The following is an 18,461-nucleotide window of genomic DNA, read 5'->3' as shown; positions in this document are numbered from 1 at the left end:
GGGGGGGGGGGGGGGCGGAGCAAGATGGCGGAGGAGTAGGAGACCTGGATTTCGTCTCCTCTCAGGAATTCAGCTGGATAGGGATCAAACCATTCTGAACACCTACAAACTCAACAGGAGATCGAAGAAAAGAAGAGCAACAACTCTCTGAACAGAAAAGCGACCACTTTCTGGAAGGTAGGACGTGCGGAGAAGTGAATCCCAGGCAAGGGAGGGGCCTCTGTCGGCCGCTTCTGGCAAGTGATAGAACCACGGAGCACAAAATCAGAACTTTTAAAAGTCTGCTCTGCTGAGGGACGTCACTCCGGTGGCTAAGCAGGGGGTGGAACCCTTGAGGGACAGTGTGGTCTCAGGACCCTCGGGGTCACAGAAAGACCGGGGGTGCCTGCGTGCGGCAGAGCTCCCAGATAACGGAGCAGGGAAGCCGGCTGCAGAGGCGGAGCCCAGGCGCGGGCTCTCAGCTCCGGGTTGCCATAAACCATGATCCACGGCACAGTCGGGCCACTGCTCCTCCAGCAGGGACCCAGCAAGCGGCAGATCCGGGGAGACTACCCTTCCTCCCCTGGGAGGAGCAGCGCGGGAGCGCACCGCAGGGATCTGCTGGGTTTGGAGACTCCACCCGGGATCGGGTGCCAGAAATAGAAACGCGCGGTCACAGGCCAGGTGAGCACGGAGTGCGGCCGGAGACCGTGGAGACGGGAGTGACTGGCGGCTTTTCTCTGGGGGCTCACTGAGGAGCGGGGCCCCAAGTTCTCGGCTCCTCCGGGGCGGAGATTGGGAGGCCGCCATTCTCACTCTCCGCCTCCAAAGCTGTAAGGAAAGCTCGCAGGGAGCAAAAAGCCCTGGAGAGCAAACCCGAGAAGATTACTTAGCCGGGAGGGGGCAAGGGCGGGGCAATTCCGCCTCGGGCAAAGACTTTTGGAAACCACTGGAGCAGGCCCCTCCCCAGGAGATCAGCGAGAACAGCCAGCCGAGACCAAGTTTACCGATCAATGAGAACGGCAGAACTCCAGTGCTAGGAGAATACTGCACATAGAATTCATGGCTTTTTTACCGTGATTCTTTAGTCTTTCAAAGTTAATTTTTTAACTGTTTTTTTTTTAATTTTTCTTTTTCCCTTTTTCAACCAACATCTTATCAATCCCTTTTTTAAAAAAAAACATTTTTATTTTTCATTTTTATTTTTCATTTTTAGAGTCATACTCTATCCCTTCATAGTAGTTACCCATATTTTTGGCATATATATATAAGTTGTTCTCTCTTTAAAATTTTGAGATAGTTTCTTCTAACAGATCAAAATATACCCTAAATCTCTAGTGTATGGTTTTTTTCTACTCCCCTGCCTGATCACATTCTCTCCCTTTTTTTTTTTTAAATCCTCTTCTTTCTTTTTTCAAACAACTTCTTATCAATTCCTTTTATAAAATTTTTATAGTTTCCATCTTTACAGTCCTATTCCATCCCTTCATCATATCAACCCTCATTTTTGTACATATATATGTTTTTCTTTCTTTAAAATTTTGGGAGGCACTTTTTTCTAACAGACCAAATACACCCAAAATCTAGTGTGTGGCACTGATCTATATACCAGCCTGATCATATTTGATCACATTCTGGTTTTTTTGTTTTGTTTTGTTATGTTTTTGTTTGTTTTTATCTTTATCTTTTTCTTTTCCTTTTTTCTTTTTTTTCTTTTTCTTTTTTCTCTCTTTCCCTTTCTTTTCCCACTGCTTCAGGTCTTTTCTGATTTGTTTAGAGTATATTTTCTGGGAACGTTGTTACCCTGTTAGCATTTTGTTCTCTCATTAATCTATTCTCCTCTGCACAAAATGACAAGACGGAAAAAATCACCTCAACAAAAAGAACAAGAGGTAGTACCGACTGCCAGGAACCTACTCAATACGGACATTAGTACGATGTCAGATCTAGAGTTCAGAATCATCACTTTAAAGATACTAGCTGGGCTTGAAAAAGGCATGGAAGTTATTAGAGAAACCCTTTCTAGAGAAGTAAAAGAACTAAAATCTAACCAAGTAGAAATCAAAAAGGCTATTAATGAGGTGCAACCAAATATGGGGGCACTAACTGCTAGGATAAATGAGGCAGAAGAGAGAATCAGTGATGTAGAAGACCAAATGATGGAAAATAAAGAAGATGAGAAAAAGAGAGATAAACAACTACTGGATCACGAGGGCAGAATCTGAGAGATAAGCAATACCGTAAGATGAAACAACATTAGAATAATTGGGATCCCAGAAGAAGAAGAAAGAGAGAGAGGGGCAGAAGGTACAATGGAGCAAATTATAGCAGAGAACTTCCCTAATTTGGGGAAGGAAACCAGTATCAAAATCCAGGAAGCACAGAGAACTCCTCTCAAAATCAATAAAAATAGGTCAACACCCCGACATCTAATAGTAAAACTTACAAGTCTCAGAGACAAGGAGAAAATCCTGAAAGCAGCTAGGGAGAAGAGATATGTAACCTACAATGGTAGAAATATTAGACTGGCAACAGACCTATCCACAGAGACCTGGCAGGCCAGAAAGGACTGGCAGGATATATTCAGAGCACTAAACGAGAAAAATATGCAGCCAAGAATACTATATCCAGCTAGGCTGTCATTGAAAATTGAAGGAGAGATAAAAAGCTTCCAGGACAAACAAAAACTAAAGGAATTTGCAAACACGAAACCAGCCCTACAAGAAATCTTGAAAGGGGTCCTCTAAGCAAAGAGAGAGCCTAAAAGCAACATAGACCAGAAAGGAATACAGACAATATACAGTAACAGTCACCTTACAGACAATACAATGGCACTAAATTCATATCTTTCCATAGTTACCCTGAATGTAAATGGGCTAAATGCCCCAATCAAAAGACACAGGCTAACAGACTGGATTAAAAAACAAGACCCATCGATATGCTGTCTGCAAGAGACTCATTTTAGAACCAAAGACACCCCCAGATTGAAAGTGAGGGGGTGGAAAACCATTTACCACGCTAATGGACACCAAAAGAAAGCTGGGGTGGCAATCTTTATATCAGACAAATTAGATTTTAAACCAAAGACTGTAATAAGAGATGAGGAAGGACACTATATCCTACTTAAAGGGTCTATCCAACAAGATCTAACAATTGTAAATATCTATGCCCCTAACATGGCAGCAGCCAATTATATAAGGCAATTAATAACAAAAGCAAAGAAACACATCGACAACAATACAATGATAGAGGGGGACTTTAACACCCCCCTCACTGAAATGGACAGATCATCTAAGCAAAAGATCAACAAGGAAATAAAGGCTTTAAATGACACACTGGACCAAGTGGACTTCACAGACATATTCAGAACATTCCATCCCAAAGCAACAGAATACACATTCTTCTCTAGTAGCCCATGGAACATTCTCCAGAATAGATCACACCCTAGGTCATAAATCAGGTCTCAACCAGTACCAAAAGACTGGGATCATTCCCTGCCTATTTTCAGACCACAATGCTTTGAAACTAGAACTCAATCACGAGAGGGAAGTCGGAAAGAACTCAAATACATGGAGGCTAAAGAGCATCCTACTGAGAATGAATGGGTCAACCAGAAAATTAAAGAAGAATTAAGGGCGCCTGGGTGGCTCAGTCGTTAAGCGTCTGCCTTCGGCTCAGGTCATGATCCCAGGGTCCTGGGATCGAGTCCCACATCGGGCTCCCTGCTCGGCGGGAAGCCTGCTTCTCCCCCTCCCACTCCCCCTGCTTGTGTTCCTGCTCTCGCTATCTCTCTCTCTGTCAAATAAATAAATAAAATCTTTAAAAAAAAGAATTTAAAAAATTCATGGAAACCAATGAAAATGAAAACACAACTATTCAAAATCTTTGGGATGCAGCAAAGGCAGTCCTAAGGGGAAAGTATATAGCAATACAAGCCTTTCTCAAGAAACAAGAAAGGTCTCAAGTACACAACCTAACCCTACACCTAAAGGAGCTGGAGAAAGAACAGCAAATAAAGCCTAAACCCAGCAGGAGAAGAGAAATCATAAAGATCAGAGCAGAAATCAATGAAATAGAAACTAAAAGAACAGTAGAACAGATCAACGGAACTAGGAGCTGGTTCTTTGAAAGAGTTAACAAGATGGATAAACCCCTGGCCAGACTTATCAAAAAGAAAAGAGAAATGACCCAAATCAACAAAATCATGAATGAAAGAGGAGATATCACAACCAACACCAAAGAAATACAAACAATTATAAGAACATATTATGAGCAACTCTATGCCAGCAAATTAGATAACCTGGAAGAAATGGATGCATTCCTAGAGATGTACCAACTACCAAAACTGAACCAGGAAGAAATAGAAAACCTGAACAGACCTATAACCATTAAGGAAATTGAAGCAGTCATCAAAAATCTCCCAAAAAACAAAAGCCCAGGGCCAGATGGCTTCCCAGGGGAATTCTACCAAACATTTCAAGAAGAATTAATACCTATTCTTCTGAAACTGTTCCAAAAAATAGAAATGGAAGGAAAACTTCCAAAGTCATTTTATGAGGCCACCATTACCTTGATCCCAAAACCAAAGACCCCATCAAAAAGGAGAACTACAGACCAATATCCCTGATGAACATGGATGCAAAAATTCTCACCAAAATACTAGCCAATAGGATCCAACAGTACATTAAAAGGATTATTCACCACGACCAAGTGGGATTTATCCCTGGGCTGCAAGGTTGGTTCAACATCCGCAAATCAATCAACGTGATACAATACATTAACAAAAGAAGGAACAAGAATCATATGATCCTCTCAATAGATGCAGAAAAAGCATTTGACAAAGTACAGCATCCTTTCTTGATTAAAAGTCTTCAGAGTCGGGCGCCTGGGTTCCTCAGTTGGTTAAGCGACTGCCTTCGGCTCAGGTCATGATCCTGGAGTCCCAGGATCGAGTCCCGCATCGGGCTCCCTGCTCAGCAGGGAGTCTGCTTCTCCCTCTCCCACTCCCCCCTCTTGTGCTCTTTCTCTCTCTCACTCTCTCTCAAATAAATAAATAAAATCTTTAAAAAAAAAAAAAAACTCTTCAGAGTCTAGGGACAGAGGGTACATACCTCAATATCATAAAAGCCATCTATGAAAAACCCACAGCAAATATCATTCTCAATGGAGAAAAACTGAGAGCTTCCCCCCTAAGGTCAGGAACACGGCAGGGATGTCCCCTATCACCACTGATATTCAACATAGTACTAGAAGCCCTAGTCACAGCAATCAGACAACAAAAAGAAATAAAAGGCATCCAAATCGGCAAAGAAGTCGTCAAACTCTCACTCTTTGCAGATGATATGATACTTTATGTGGAAAACCCCAAAGACTCCACCCCAAAACTGCCAGAACTCATACAGGAATTCAGTAAAGTGGCAGGATATAAAATCAATGCACAGAAGTCAGTGGCATTCCTATACACCAACAACAAGACAGAAGAAAGAGAAATTAAGGAGTCGATCCCATTTACAATTGCACCCAAAACCATAAGATACCTAAGCATAAATCTAACCAAAGAGGCAAAGGATCTGTACTCAGAAAACTATAAAATACTCATGAAAGAAATGGAGGAAGACACAAAGAAATGGAAAAACGTTCCATGCTCATGGATTGGAAGAACAAATATTGTGAAGATGTCAATGCTACCTAGAGCAATCTACACATTCAATGCAATCCCCATCAAAATACCATCCACTTTTTTCAAAAAAATGGAACAAATAATCCTAAAATTTGTATGGAACCAGAAAAGACCCCGCATAGCCAGAGGAATGTTGAAAAAGAAAAGCAAAGCTGGCGGCATCACAATTCCGGACTTCTAGCTCTATTACAAAGCTGTCATCATCAAGACAGTATGGTACTGGCACAAAAACAGGCACAGAGATCAATGGAACAGGACAGAGAGCCCAGAAATGGACCCTCAACTCTATGGTCAACTCATCTTTGACAAAGCAGGAAAGAATGTCCAATGGAAAAAAAGACAGTCTCTTCAACAAATTGTGTTGGGAAAATTGGATAGCCACATGCAGAAGAATGAAACTGGAGCATTTCCTTACACCACACACAAAAATAGACTCCAAATGGTTGAAAGACCTCAATGTGAGACAGGAGTCCATCAAAATCCTAAAGGAGAACACAGGCAGCAACCTCTTCGACCTCAGCCACAGCAACTTCTTCCTAGAAACATCGCCAAAGGCAAGGGAAGCAAGGGCAAAAATGAACTATTGGGACTTCATCAAGATGAAAACTTCTGCACAGCAAAGGAAACAGTCAACAAAACCAAAAGACAACCGACAGAATGGGAGAAGGTATTTGCAAATGACATATCAGATAAAGGGCTAGTATCCAAAATCTATAAAGAACTTATCAAACTCAACACCCAAAGAACAAAGAATCCAATCAAGAAATGGGCAGAAGACATGAACAGACATTTTTCCAAAGAAGACATCCAAATGGCCAACAGACACATGAAAAAGTGCTCAATATCACTCGGCATCAGGGAAATCCAAATCAAAACCTCAATGAGATACCGCCTCACACCAGTCAGAATGGCTAAAATGAACAAGTCGGGAAACAACAGATGTTGGCGGGGATGCGGAGAAAGGGGAACCCTCCTACACTGTTGGTGGGAATGCAAGCTGGTGCAGCCACTCTGGAAAACAGTATGGAGGTTCCTCAAAAAGTTGAAAATAGAGCTACCATATGATCCAGCAATTGCACTACTGGGTATTTACCCCAAAGATACAAAAGTAGGGATCCGAAAGGGTACGTGCACCCCGATGTTTATAGCAGCAATGTCCACAATAGCCAAACTGTGGAAAGAGCCAAGGTGTCCATCGACAGATGACTGGATAAAGAAGATGTGGTATATATACACAATGGAATATTATGCAGCCATCAAAAGGAATGAGATCTTGCCATTTGCAACGACGTGGATGGAACTGGAGGGTATTATGTTGAGCGAAATAAGTCAAACAGAGAAAGACGTGTATCATATGACCTCACTGATATGAGGAATTCTTAATCGCAGGAAACAAACTGAGGGTTGCTGGAGTGGTGGGGGGTGGGAGGGATGGGGTGACTGGGTGATAGACACTGGGGAGGGTATGTGCTCTGGTAAGCGCTGCAAATTGTGCAAGACTGTTGAATCTCAGATCTGTACTTCTGAAACAAATAATGCAGTATATGTTAAGAAAAAAAAAAGAAGAAGATAGCAGGAGGGGAAGAATGAAGGGGGGGGAAATCGGAGGGGTAGACGAACCATGAGAGACGATGGACTCTGAAAAACAAACTGAGGGTTCTAGAGGGGAGGGGGGTGGGAGGGTGGGTTAGCCTGGTGGTGGGTATTGAGGAGGGCACATTCTGCATGGAGCACTGGGTGTTATGCACAAACAATGAATCATGGAACACTTCATCTGAAACTAATGATGTAATGTATGGGAATTAACACAACAATTTAAAAAAGTAATAAAAATTGAAAAAAAAAAAAAAAAAAGAATTCTTACCTGTTCTCAGGGGTGCCTGGGCGGCTCAGTCGGTTAAGTGTCTCTCTTTGGCTCAGGTCAGGATCCCAGGGTCCTGGGATCGAGCCCCACATCGGGCTCCCTGCTCCACGGGGAGCCTGCTTCTCCCTCTCCCACTCCCCCCTGCTTGTGTTCTCTCTCTCTCAAATAAATAAAATCATAAAAAAAATATATTCTTACCTGTTCTCTACACAGACATGTTACTGGATGAAATGAGAATGACAAAAAGGAAGGGACGGGCAAGGGAGACCTCCAAGTGCAATTAACTGTTGGAGGGAGCTCCAGATTTCCAAAGTTGAAGACTTTTTACAGACATAATTACAAACGAGACGAGAAGCCGAGGGGCAGAGACATGCATGCAATGAGCACAGCATAAGCACCTCGCTGTGCGCACCCGAGGCAGAGGCCTCCTCAGCCACGGGGACGGGCACACCGCCGCCCCCACCAGGCTGCAGCTGAGACAGACACACACCCGCTCGTGCTGAGGGCAACGCGCCAGTACCCAAAAACGCCCAACTCTTAGCAAGCCAGGAAAACTCCCACACCAGCAGCATGGTCGCCTGAGATGCCACCCACCCCCGCCCCTCCAGACCCAAGGCAACACTAGAAGACGCTAGACGCGCGTGACGGCACAGTCTCCAAGGTCAGTGCATTCCCAGCAGCAGACCGTGTGTGCCCACGTGCAGAAAAACCAAAACATGGACTGGAGGAACCCACCCCAATTCACGATGAGTGGCTGCGTGAGGGGTGGGCTAATAGTCCCTAGTTTTCCATTTTAAAACTTTTTTTTTTTAAGATTTTATTTATTTATTTGGCAGAGAGAGACACAGCGAGAGAGGGAACACAAGCAGGGGGAGTGGGAGAGGGAGAAGCAGGCTTCCCGCGGAGCAGGGAGCCCAATGCAGGGCTCGATCCCAGGACCCTGGGATCATGACCTGAGCCGAAGGCAGACGCCTAACGACTGAGCCACCCAGGCACCCCCCCATTTTAAAACTTTCTATATAAAAACCATGGGAAACAGAAAAAAATGCCATTAAAAAAATTATTCTCCCTACACATGTGCATAGCCACTGAAACGTGCCCATGATGACCTAGCATCACCCCAAAGAGTGAGATTTTAGATCCCACCCTCCCTTCATAACACCTCCTCAAGTGTCCCGAGTCTTTATGACGGGTACAACTCACTTTTGGAACAGCTCAGAGGTCAGACGGAGGTCAGGATGGCAAGAGTGAAATCCAACCCCTCCAACCTGAAAAGACCAGAATTTGCCTTGGGAGGGATGTGGTTCTGCACCACGCGGCTCCCAGGAGAACCTCCTGCCCGGTTTGGTGCGGGTCAAGCCCCCTGCACACCCTTCTCAGACCTTCTCAGGACTCCAATCACAGAACCCAGCGGTGGCTAGGGAGCGTGTGTCACCCAAGGCCAGGTGGCTGCCTGCAGCGAACTAACCAAGAGCCGAGCTCCCCAAGGTCAGGTGGACAATGACGGCCAGGTGGGCCACCAGATGCTCACCTCCCACCTGTCCAGGTCCTGCTACAAAGCACAAGGACAGGAGAAGGGAAGGATCCCGCTGAGGAGAAACCAGAGGGAGGGCTGAGGTGGACACCCCTTTCCAGCCGTCTCGGGGACGAGAACCCACAGGCGGGACACCTAGGCCGCTGTGAAGAGGTGCCAGGTGGCTGCACGGCCTCCTTCTCCCAGACCACAGGCTGGATGCCAGAAGAACACAAACACAGAAATTGTCCCATGGAGGCACCAGCAACACCGTGGTCCCCAGGGAGCAGGGGATGTCACTCCCTCTGGGCGAGGGACACATGGTACCTCTGTGGACACCAGACAAACCCAGAACAAGGCTCACTTTGCTAAGGTGGAAGGGCTGTCTTCTCCAAAACTGGCCCACTTGGGAGGAGCTTTGGAAGCATCCAGATCCCAGCAGGCTCGCCCAACGGGACAGGTCCTGAATGGAGGCTCACCCAGAGGCCAGTCCCATCCTAGGAGACGTGCGGGGACACGTGGGCCTACTCTGTGTGCCAGGCAAATGGGATGGCACATTAGTAAGAGATGACTCTGGGTAAAGAGGATTTGGGTGTTTCTCTCCTTATTTTTGCGACATTTTATAAATTTAGAGTTATTTCCAAATAAAAAATTGAAATAATTTGGTCTCCACCTGGGCCTACGGAGGGCATTCCCTCGTGAAGCCCCCATCGGCACTCCAAACACCGTCCGTCCACCCACTGTAGCTGCAGGTATGGACTCCAGGTGCAGAGCACACAGGTTTTGCCCCTCGTCAGCCCGGGGAACACCTAGGCTGGAGCAGCGGTGAGACGGGTGCGGTGATTACCCACTGTCCGCACTACAGAAAACCTCTAGTAAGTTTCAGTCCTATTTCTGCCAAAAATAAGTGAGTACAATGAATACGAACAGAAATAACAAAAGTCGCTACTCTGGCAGGTTCTTCCCATGGACTGAGCGCCTGGGATGCTGGGGGGAGACCCAGACCCAGTGGGACAGCGAGGACGCAGGCGTGCGGAGCACAGCAGCTCCCTGCAAAGACCACCACCAAGCAGAGCACGCTGGGGGATGGGCCCCAGGGCACAGGCCGACGTGTCCTGATGCTTGCGTGACCGCGGACCGTGGCCCACAGCAGCACACTCACAAGCACTGCCTGTCACGCACCGAGCACCAGACCCTGGGAGGAGCCTGCGGACACGCGCGCCAACACACGCCGTGAGGCACCAGGTCCTTCCCCAGCACTCTGTCTCTTCACTTCAGCTCTCTGGTCAAAACACATCTGCTCACCAGACGCAATGCTGTCTGCGCCTCCCCCTGCCTCCAGGGAAGAGAGTCCTCGCGGGCTGCAAGGCCTGGGGCTGGGGGAGAAGCTGCAGCCTGGGGAGGACACGCTCACGGGATCAGACACCCAGCCCCCCAGTCTGAATTCAAGCCAAGGAAAGCACAGAGGTCAGGGTAGGTGGGAATGAGAACAGTCCAAGAGCACTTGGGAAGCCCACACTCCAGTGCTTTCTAAGTGGCTGGACGCAAACACCAGCACCTTGCTTTTCCACAGAACACACAACGCACAACCTGGAGGTTTTAATGCTTCTCTCCAGAGTAGCCGCCGCCTTGGACCCTCTGGAGGCCCTTCCCTGGGGACCCCAACGCCGGCAAGGGCACCACGCCTGCCTGTGGCACTGCATCCAGAGGGCAGCAAACACAGGGCCAGCCAGCTGTGGGGTGGCCAGAGCTCCCACCTGCCCGGAAGGGGCAAGCCAGTGCTTCTCTCCTTTCCCCAAACCACGGCCCTACAGAACTTCTCTCAATTATAGTCAAATTAACTGCCAGAAACATGGCAAAAAAGACATCCAAAGCTCAAGTCCACACTTCTTACAGTTATATTCAACAAGCGTAAGATTTCTCTGTCAAATGCTACTAAGTACTCAGTCTCCCACGTCTGTCCTCATCTGGCGTCCGGACAGCGGGAGGGCACCTCCCAGGGATGCCCCTGCGTTAACTGAGCTGTGGACCCGATCCTCCACGTCATCATTAACTAACAACTTATTAGGTGTGCACGTGCCCTGGGCCATGCACACATAAATGACCCAAATGGCCAAGAGGACCAGGCTGGTATCAAGACCAACAAAGCACATCAGCCTCTGTTCATTAGAGACCATTCTCCTCCCTAAATAAAGAGCAGCACCCACCAAAGAGCAACAAAAGAGCACGCTCTGGGAAAACGTAATTCCTCCAAGGGAACTAGAAGGCTACAACTCGCCGAGTCCCTCCTTCTGGCCTGTCCCCCTCTCCAGAGCCCACCTCGTCTGGTTAACCCCCCCAAAAAAAGCAGCATGGAACAATGAGGAACCAGAGAAGGATTTCATCAGAAGAGCAGCTACTCGAGGAAAAGGCACCACTCAGAACAGAAAAAGGCCTATAACAGCACAGTCGAAGCGCTGATTTTTCTTGGAAGGCAAGGCAAAAAGGGAGCAGATGGGATTTCCTCTCCAGACTTGACTTTTCCTAACTTCTGCAGTTTCGTATTGTTTCTATGTTAGAAAAATATTCTGATGAAAGTGATGGAAACAAGACAGACAAAGACAGGCACAACTCAGACCTTGGAAGAACACTCAAATAACTCTGTGGCTGCCAGCCACACCGCCGGTGGGACCCTCATAGGCAGAAGCGCTAAGAAGCACAATGACCCAGCCCGACTCCACCCACCCCACCCAAGGCAGAGCACAGCACCCCTCCGATCCACCCTCCACCAATCCACCCTCCACCTCCTGCACGCTCCCTAGGAACAGGGCCGCCAGACCAGCCACACCTCAGGCCACAGCTTCAGGACAGTAAGACTAGTGGCTGGCAAGCCCGGACCACACCAGCACCTGCCAGGACAATCCACAGGGTGATCCGACCACGGATTACCCACTGGCTAAGGGTGGCTGGGAGATCTTCCAAGCGTGGGACTGTGGCCCAAAACATCAAGGTCTCCCAAAGTCTGGGCAACCCAGCCGCATGGCCACAAACCCTTACCCAGGTACATCTTTGATCTCTGCTCCAAAGTGAAGCAACAGTTTATTCCTAAATTAGAAAAAGAAAAAAACCAAACACGGGCCAGACTACACCTTGGGTACGTGGTTTAGCCACATCACCTGCTTTGAAATACTTAGGTCCAAAGCATGGGTTTTCTCCTCAGTCAGGCCTGGTCACCTGAGACCCGCGAGCACCCATGTTCTCCAGCTAGAAGTGCTTTCTCCTGCGAATGGCCTAGCAGCCCCCAGCCCAGCCCTTCGTCGGCACCCTGTCAGGAGCAGGTCACCACATGGCGCTGGGCACAGAGAAGCGAGCACATTGCACTTCTGGCTCCTCCGTTTGTTAGGTCACATGTTTTTCCTTTCATTTACTTCGATTACAGTAAAGCTAAAATTCAGGGCTCTTCAACAGAAGCTCCTGATGCAAATCTCACACTTTCTGCCCCACAGGTAGAAATGCAAGTAAAACTATCTTTTAAAAAGTCTAGCTGAATGACTTGCAAAGACACACCTTGGTTCTGACAGTGTTTTTTTTCTGGATACGAGGGACGAGCACTTTTATTCACTCTGTCCGAATTTACTGATTCTACGATGAGTATGTACTGCTCTATAAAATTTCATTTTGGGGAAAAAGTCATACTTCTAATTCTTTTTTCTTAAAAAGACTTATTTTAGAGAGAGAGACTGCATGCGCGGTGGGAGGGGAAGAGAAGCAGACTCCCTGCTGAGCGTGGGGTCCGACGTGGGGCTCGATCCCAGGACCCTGGGATCATGACCTGAGCTGACATCAAGAGTCGGACACTCAACTGACGGAGCCACCCAGGCGTCCCTACTTCTAATTCTTAAGAGATACTAAGTGCTTACTGTCTCTGGAGAAGACAGTATTCCGACTGACACACCCCACTACCTCTTACAACCTAACGAGCGAGGTTGACGCAACTCGTGACACGTTAAAACCAAACTACACTGTTTAATCACAACACGCTGGTAGGCATGAATTCCTTCACATCACAGATACACAGGAAAACAACACAAAAAGCTAATATTCAATACATTTAAGATAACTTTTACTTCTTAGTAATTAAAATATCCCGCAAGTCTGTCACTCAGTCTGTAAGACGAACAGGTTCTCTTTCCGGGGGACTCACTTGCGTCCAGGTCACAGCAGTTAAGTCACCAGCTGCTCTCAGGAGCACGGCGATCTGCACCTTCACCTCCCCGTCTCAATGCCGTGTCCTTCACCAAACTGAAAGCCCCACGCCCGGGGACAAAGCGTGCTCCATCCTCAGAACTCAACAAGTGTCTGAGGGAGCTATCTGCTCTCCCACACCCAGGCTCTGCTACAAAAATCATCCAATCACTCACCTCACACTCTGAGCAAAATACAAAGAGCAAGTCAGTAACGGGACGAACAGACAAAGAGGAGGAAGCAAGTTCAGGGACAAGAGCAGACACAGCTGTATGGGGACTGGCCCCTGGGACACTTGTAAGAGCAAGTCAGGGCCTGACCCCACCACTGCAGACTCCTCCCACACTGCAGACCCCCCACCACCACTGTGGACCCTCCGGATCACTGAGGACCCTACCACCACCACTGCAGACCCCCACCACTACCACCACCACCGCTGTGGACTGCTCTAAGCCCCTACACTGACCAGCCAATATTCACACCACGAAGGCAAGGGTCAGGAAACCCAGAAAGGCTGTCACACAACAGGAAGGAGACCAGCGCCTCCCTCTACGAAGCTCCTGGCAGCCCCACTCCGATCTCCACTCGTCGCTCACCCTCCCTTTCACTTTACAAGAAATTATTTTTAAAATGCCCCCCGGTTCCCAAAGTTGGTGGGGGAGCAGAGCGAGGAACAGCTTTTATCGTGGCAAAGGTGGTGGCGCCAGGGACCCAGACCCTAATTCCTGCAGTCGGGAAACTACGGGCTCCGGGGTCCTCACAGCTCAGGGGAAGAGGACAGTTAGAGAGCCAGGTCAGCAGAGAGTGCCAGGATCCCCAGCTGGCAGCCCCCATCCCAGGCTCCCCCTCCATCCCATGCCCCACACTTACGCGCACTCACCTCTGAGGGGGGATGTAAGGCGCACACACAGGCGGCAGGGCCGCACACGGCTCACTCAGCGTCTTCTTAGTCTTCTTTGCTTTCTTCCTGACCTTGGACGTGGACCTGACCGCTTTGACGGAGCTCTCTTTTCGACAGACACCGTTTTTCATTTCGACATCCCCGTAAATGTTCAAAGGCCTCCGCGTACAGCCCGGGGGCGTGTGGACGTCACAGTAAGCGGTCTTTCTGACGGAGAAGGTGGTGGCCCCGCCAGTGAGCTCCTTCACGGGCTCCATCTTCATGTAGAGGCCGGCCTTCTGGGCACACGTCACGTGGAAGGCGGTGTAGCAGTTTGCCTTGTGGCACTGGATACAGGCACCCACGCCCTTCTGCTTACAGAGGTAGCACGTCAGTTTCCACCGGGCCGGAGGGATGTTCCTCACGCCATCGATGGGCTCGATGAACACCGTGTTGGCAAAGCCAACCTCCGGGATCCACAGGGCACACACCACGTGGCCCCAGCGGTCGTCGTCTGTCTTTTTGAAGGCACCTCCCTTGTTCGGGCAGAGCACGCAGTCGGCGGGCCGGGCCCGGGACTGCAGGCAGTGTCGACAGAGCCACTGGCCCTCGGGGATGTAGGGCACCCCGTAGCACTCCTGGTGCACCGCCAGGTTACACATGTCACAGAAGAGAATCACGTTGCTGTTCTGGCACTCGCCGTCCATGCAGATGCAGCACACGGCGTCCTCGTCAATCAGGGACTGCTGCTCCCCCTGCTTCTGGTTCTCACAGTAGGACTCCTTCTCGAAGCGGTCCATCAAGAACTCAAACACGCTCTGGGACACGGCCGAGACGCAGTCGCCCTTCCGCTTCTCGTTCACGATCTCCAGCCAGGCGTAGTCCTCCTCGTCCATGTCGTACTCCACCTCGTTGTCCAGCTCCTCGGCCGACTTCTCGATGAACTTGTAGTACACCGGGGGCCGCCTCGGGGCAGAGGGCGGGCTGTACTCCACGATCCGCACCTTGGGCTCAGGAAGCGCGCTGGCCGACGCCAGTGGGCCGTGGGCACTGGGGACGGCTTCATGTTTCTTTTTGACTCTGTTGTTTTTGTGGCGCTTAGTTCGTAAGCACACGGGCGGCCTCTCACTGTTCTCCTTATTGCTGTTGCACTCGCTCAGTTCTTGAGCGGTGAGGTCATCTTCTAATATGATCTCCAGGGGATCAAAAATGCTGATCCTGTGCAGGCGCCCCTCAATCTCGATCTCCACCATCCTCTGGGCTTGCGCGTAGGTCAGGGTCTCTCGTGTGGGGGAGTGCTTAGTACTGCACGGGGAGGAAGGGTGTCTCGTTGCAGCGCCGCGATGACATCGTCCTTTCCTCCTCATTTGGTACTGACTCCCTACAACAGAGGCAGAGATCAAGTTAACTCCCTGCAGAAGACACAAGACGAGAAAAACCACCAAATACGCTGGGGGCAGAGCTCACCAACCAGCTCAAACTAAATCAAAACCAAACTCCCAGCTAACATGGCTCCGAGGTTTCCTAAACCACTCATCCCAGGACTCATGATCCTATTTCATGGACCACGTGGACCAAAAAGACACAACGAGCAGCAAGGAGTGGCCTTTGAGAGGCACAAGTCCCTCTAGGCCACTCTGTGGTCCCCATGGCTCGCCAGTCACCTTCCTGGACCACGCTAACAGGTCACCAAGATGACTGCAGCATTCCTCCTGAGGAGGGGTCCCAGCCCTGAGCCCAGGAAAGCCCACACACAGGGCTGGGCTCCAGCAGGCACGGAGGTCAGGACAGCAAGGCGAGCACGCTCAGTGGCTGCCCACTCCTGGCCAACACTCCCCTTAACCAGCTCTCCCCCTGCCCTGCTGCTGCCCAGGAGTGCCCCGACAGCCCCAGGGCAACACCCCTGCCCACTGCTGGAAGCCTTGCCAGTCTGACCACAGCGGTCCATCCTCCCCACCAACACAGCCTCCACACCGTGTTGAGGCACAGGGCCACTAAGCCATGCCAGGACTAAAGAGAGGAGCCCCGTACTGGTCTGGGGTCAGTCTCCACTCCCAGGAAGCCCAAGCCGGCTTCTAGAGGACCTCCGCAGCGACGGCCACAGAAACCCCCACAGCCCAGCCGACCTGCCCCTTTCCCCGGGGGGCACTTCTCAGCTGCTGGCGTTGACTGTGGGGCTGGCCGTGCCCTCCTCCTCGTCACATACACGCAGACAACATGTGCAATGGGCCACAGAGGGCATCTCTGCCCCCCCCCCCCCCCCCCCCCCCCCCCCCCCCCCCCCCCCCCCCCCCCCCCCCCCCCCCCCCCCCCCCCCCCCCGCCCCACAGCGTGCGAGCGGCCCGGGGGGGCCCCCCCCCCCCCCCCCCCCCCAGTGAGTACCACCCCTGACAACCACACGCTGCCACCAGAGCCCCTGCCCTGGAGCTGCCGGTAGGGCTCAGAAGACTGATGGCCTGGCCACAGACATTTACGAGAATTTGCTCTTTTCAGACCTCCACTGTCTAACTCAGTAACGGAGTCAATCTTCAGTCTCCCTCACATGAAGACTCCTGACTCTGGACCACCAGCTAGCTGCCAAGCAAGGTGTCACCTTAGGAGCTGATACTGAGGACCTCCGACTCCTCCCTCCAAACAACCACATTTTCCTGATAGGAAGCAAGATGACTTTTAAGAGACTGGCTTAAAAATGAACATTCCAACCTGGGGCCCCAGGTCCACTGCTGCATGTGGGCACCCACAGGAGCCTGAATCACGGCCTCACAGCAACCTAGCTGGTCTTGGGGAAAGGCCGTCAAAGAGCACTTGGCAAGTCCTGAGAGGCAATCCCAGCAAACCCTAAATGTACTTTTTAAGACAGAGACTTCAGATTTTCCTTTTCTGTTTGTCAAATAGAAACCCATGTTTTATGCTGCAACTTAACAGGAATCCCCTGTGAAAACATGCATGGAAAACGCTGTGGCCAGCGGGAACCCAACTCAGCTGAACGTCAGGGGTGTCCAGGTGCCCACTCAGCCCCGGACCGCCAGGGAATGGGCAGCAAAGCCACCACCCAGCCAGCCAGGACCAGCAATGCCTTCTGAAGGGAGCTGGGTGCAGCCCCAAGGGTGTCAGCACCACAGCCTACAAGGAGGGGACCCTCACGCACCCGGGGACAGCTCGCATCTCCCTCCTGGGACGGGGCAGGAGCCACAACGGGTTACTCACCAGACTCAGAGCTGGCGTGTAATTTTCTCCTCTAGCCACAGCACCGACAAGCTCTAACTATAACCAGCCTTCAAACGCACACGCTCCCCATGGGCTCTTTACCCACTTTCGACAAGAAGCTCCCCAACACTTACCGGCCTGTAACTGTGACGGGAGAGAGGGCGTTCAGCACCACCGAGTGACCGGCCGCCCCCACCCCGACTACGACTGGCCCCAGGCTCCGTGCGCGCCGGGCGCTTCCCCGAGCGCCAAGCGTTCCCACCGGGGCGGCCGGCAAGGACAGCACGGCAGCCCTTCCAGCAGTAACTCACGCACGAACGCGCAGAGGAGCCGTGCGAGCCCCCGGGAAGCCCGCACAGCAGCGACCAGCGCACGCTGTGCAGCCAGCTGCCTCCTGCCCGGCTCGGGACAAGCCCCGTCCACTCCCCGCCGCGGCTCCTCCGAAGCGGGCGCAAGAAGGCCGCGCAGCCCACGGCTGCGTGGGGACGGCCCGGCGCCCGCAGAGCGGGACGCAAGGCCACCGCACTCCGCCAGCCGCGCTCGCGGCTCGGCCGGCACCGGCGCAACGCTCTGGATGGGCGTGGCGGCTTCCCGGGCGCACCGTGGCCTCACACGGGGCGCTTCTCCGCACTGCCTCCGTAAGGCTGCTGCTTCCCAAGGCGCAGGAACGCGGGAGTGGAGCCCGTCCGCCACCGACCCCGCGCGCCGCGCCCGCCCGTCCCCGCCAGGCGCCCGCCCGCTGCGCGAGGCTTGCCCGGCGCTCTCGGTTAGGAAACGTCTCAAGTCCGGCCCTGTTACGGGGAGTTTCCTGTCTTGGCAAAACAAACCGAGCCTATCTGTTACATAACGCGACCCGCTCGGGCACAATAAACGCCCCGGTCCGCGTTACCTCGCCGCCTCTGGGGCAGAGACCCGCGGCCCGGACGCGCGGCCGCTCCCCCAGCCCTTCCTGCCGCCGGCGACCGCGGCGGCCGGCACCGAGAGGCCGGGCGGGGACGAGCGCGGCCTCCCGCACACCCGGACCCCGACAGCGCGGCTCCCCGGCCTGCCCTGCCTCCGCGCCCGGCTTCCCCGACGCCGCGGCCCCCTCGACACCGCGGCTCCCCGGCCTCCC

At 51.4% G+C, this 18,461-nt stretch overlaps 1 protein-coding gene across 4 annotated transcripts in view; it reads right to left on the bottom strand.

Moving 5' to 3' along the window:
- Window positions 1–15,980, bottom strand: part of BRD1 (bromodomain containing 1) — a 52,198-nt gene extending 36,218 nt beyond the window's left edge. Inside the window, exon 1 of one of the 4 annotated variants that reach the window (XR_004675878.1) lies at window positions 14,141–15,980. Coding sequence is in view for 3 of the 4 variants with exons in the window: in XM_034986070.1 (XP_034841961.1) it covers window positions 14,141–15,507 (1,367 nt within the window). In the remaining variant the exon portion in view is untranslated. The remainder of the gene's footprint in view (window positions 1–14,140) is intronic. The other 3 variants (XM_034986070.1, XM_034986071.1, XM_034986072.1) reach the window with 3 other exon arrangements.
- Window positions 15,981–18,461: the final 2,481 nt, after the last annotated feature.

Source organism: Mirounga leonina, unplaced genomic scaffold, assembly GCF_011800145.1.
Source record: "Mirounga leonina isolate KUSES-001 unplaced genomic scaffold, KU_Mleo_1.0 Mir_375, whole genome shotgun sequence".
Taxonomy (NCBI): domain Eukaryota; kingdom Metazoa; phylum Chordata; class Mammalia; order Carnivora; family Phocidae; genus Mirounga; species Mirounga leonina.
This window is presented reverse-complemented; position numbering and strand designations above follow the sequence as displayed.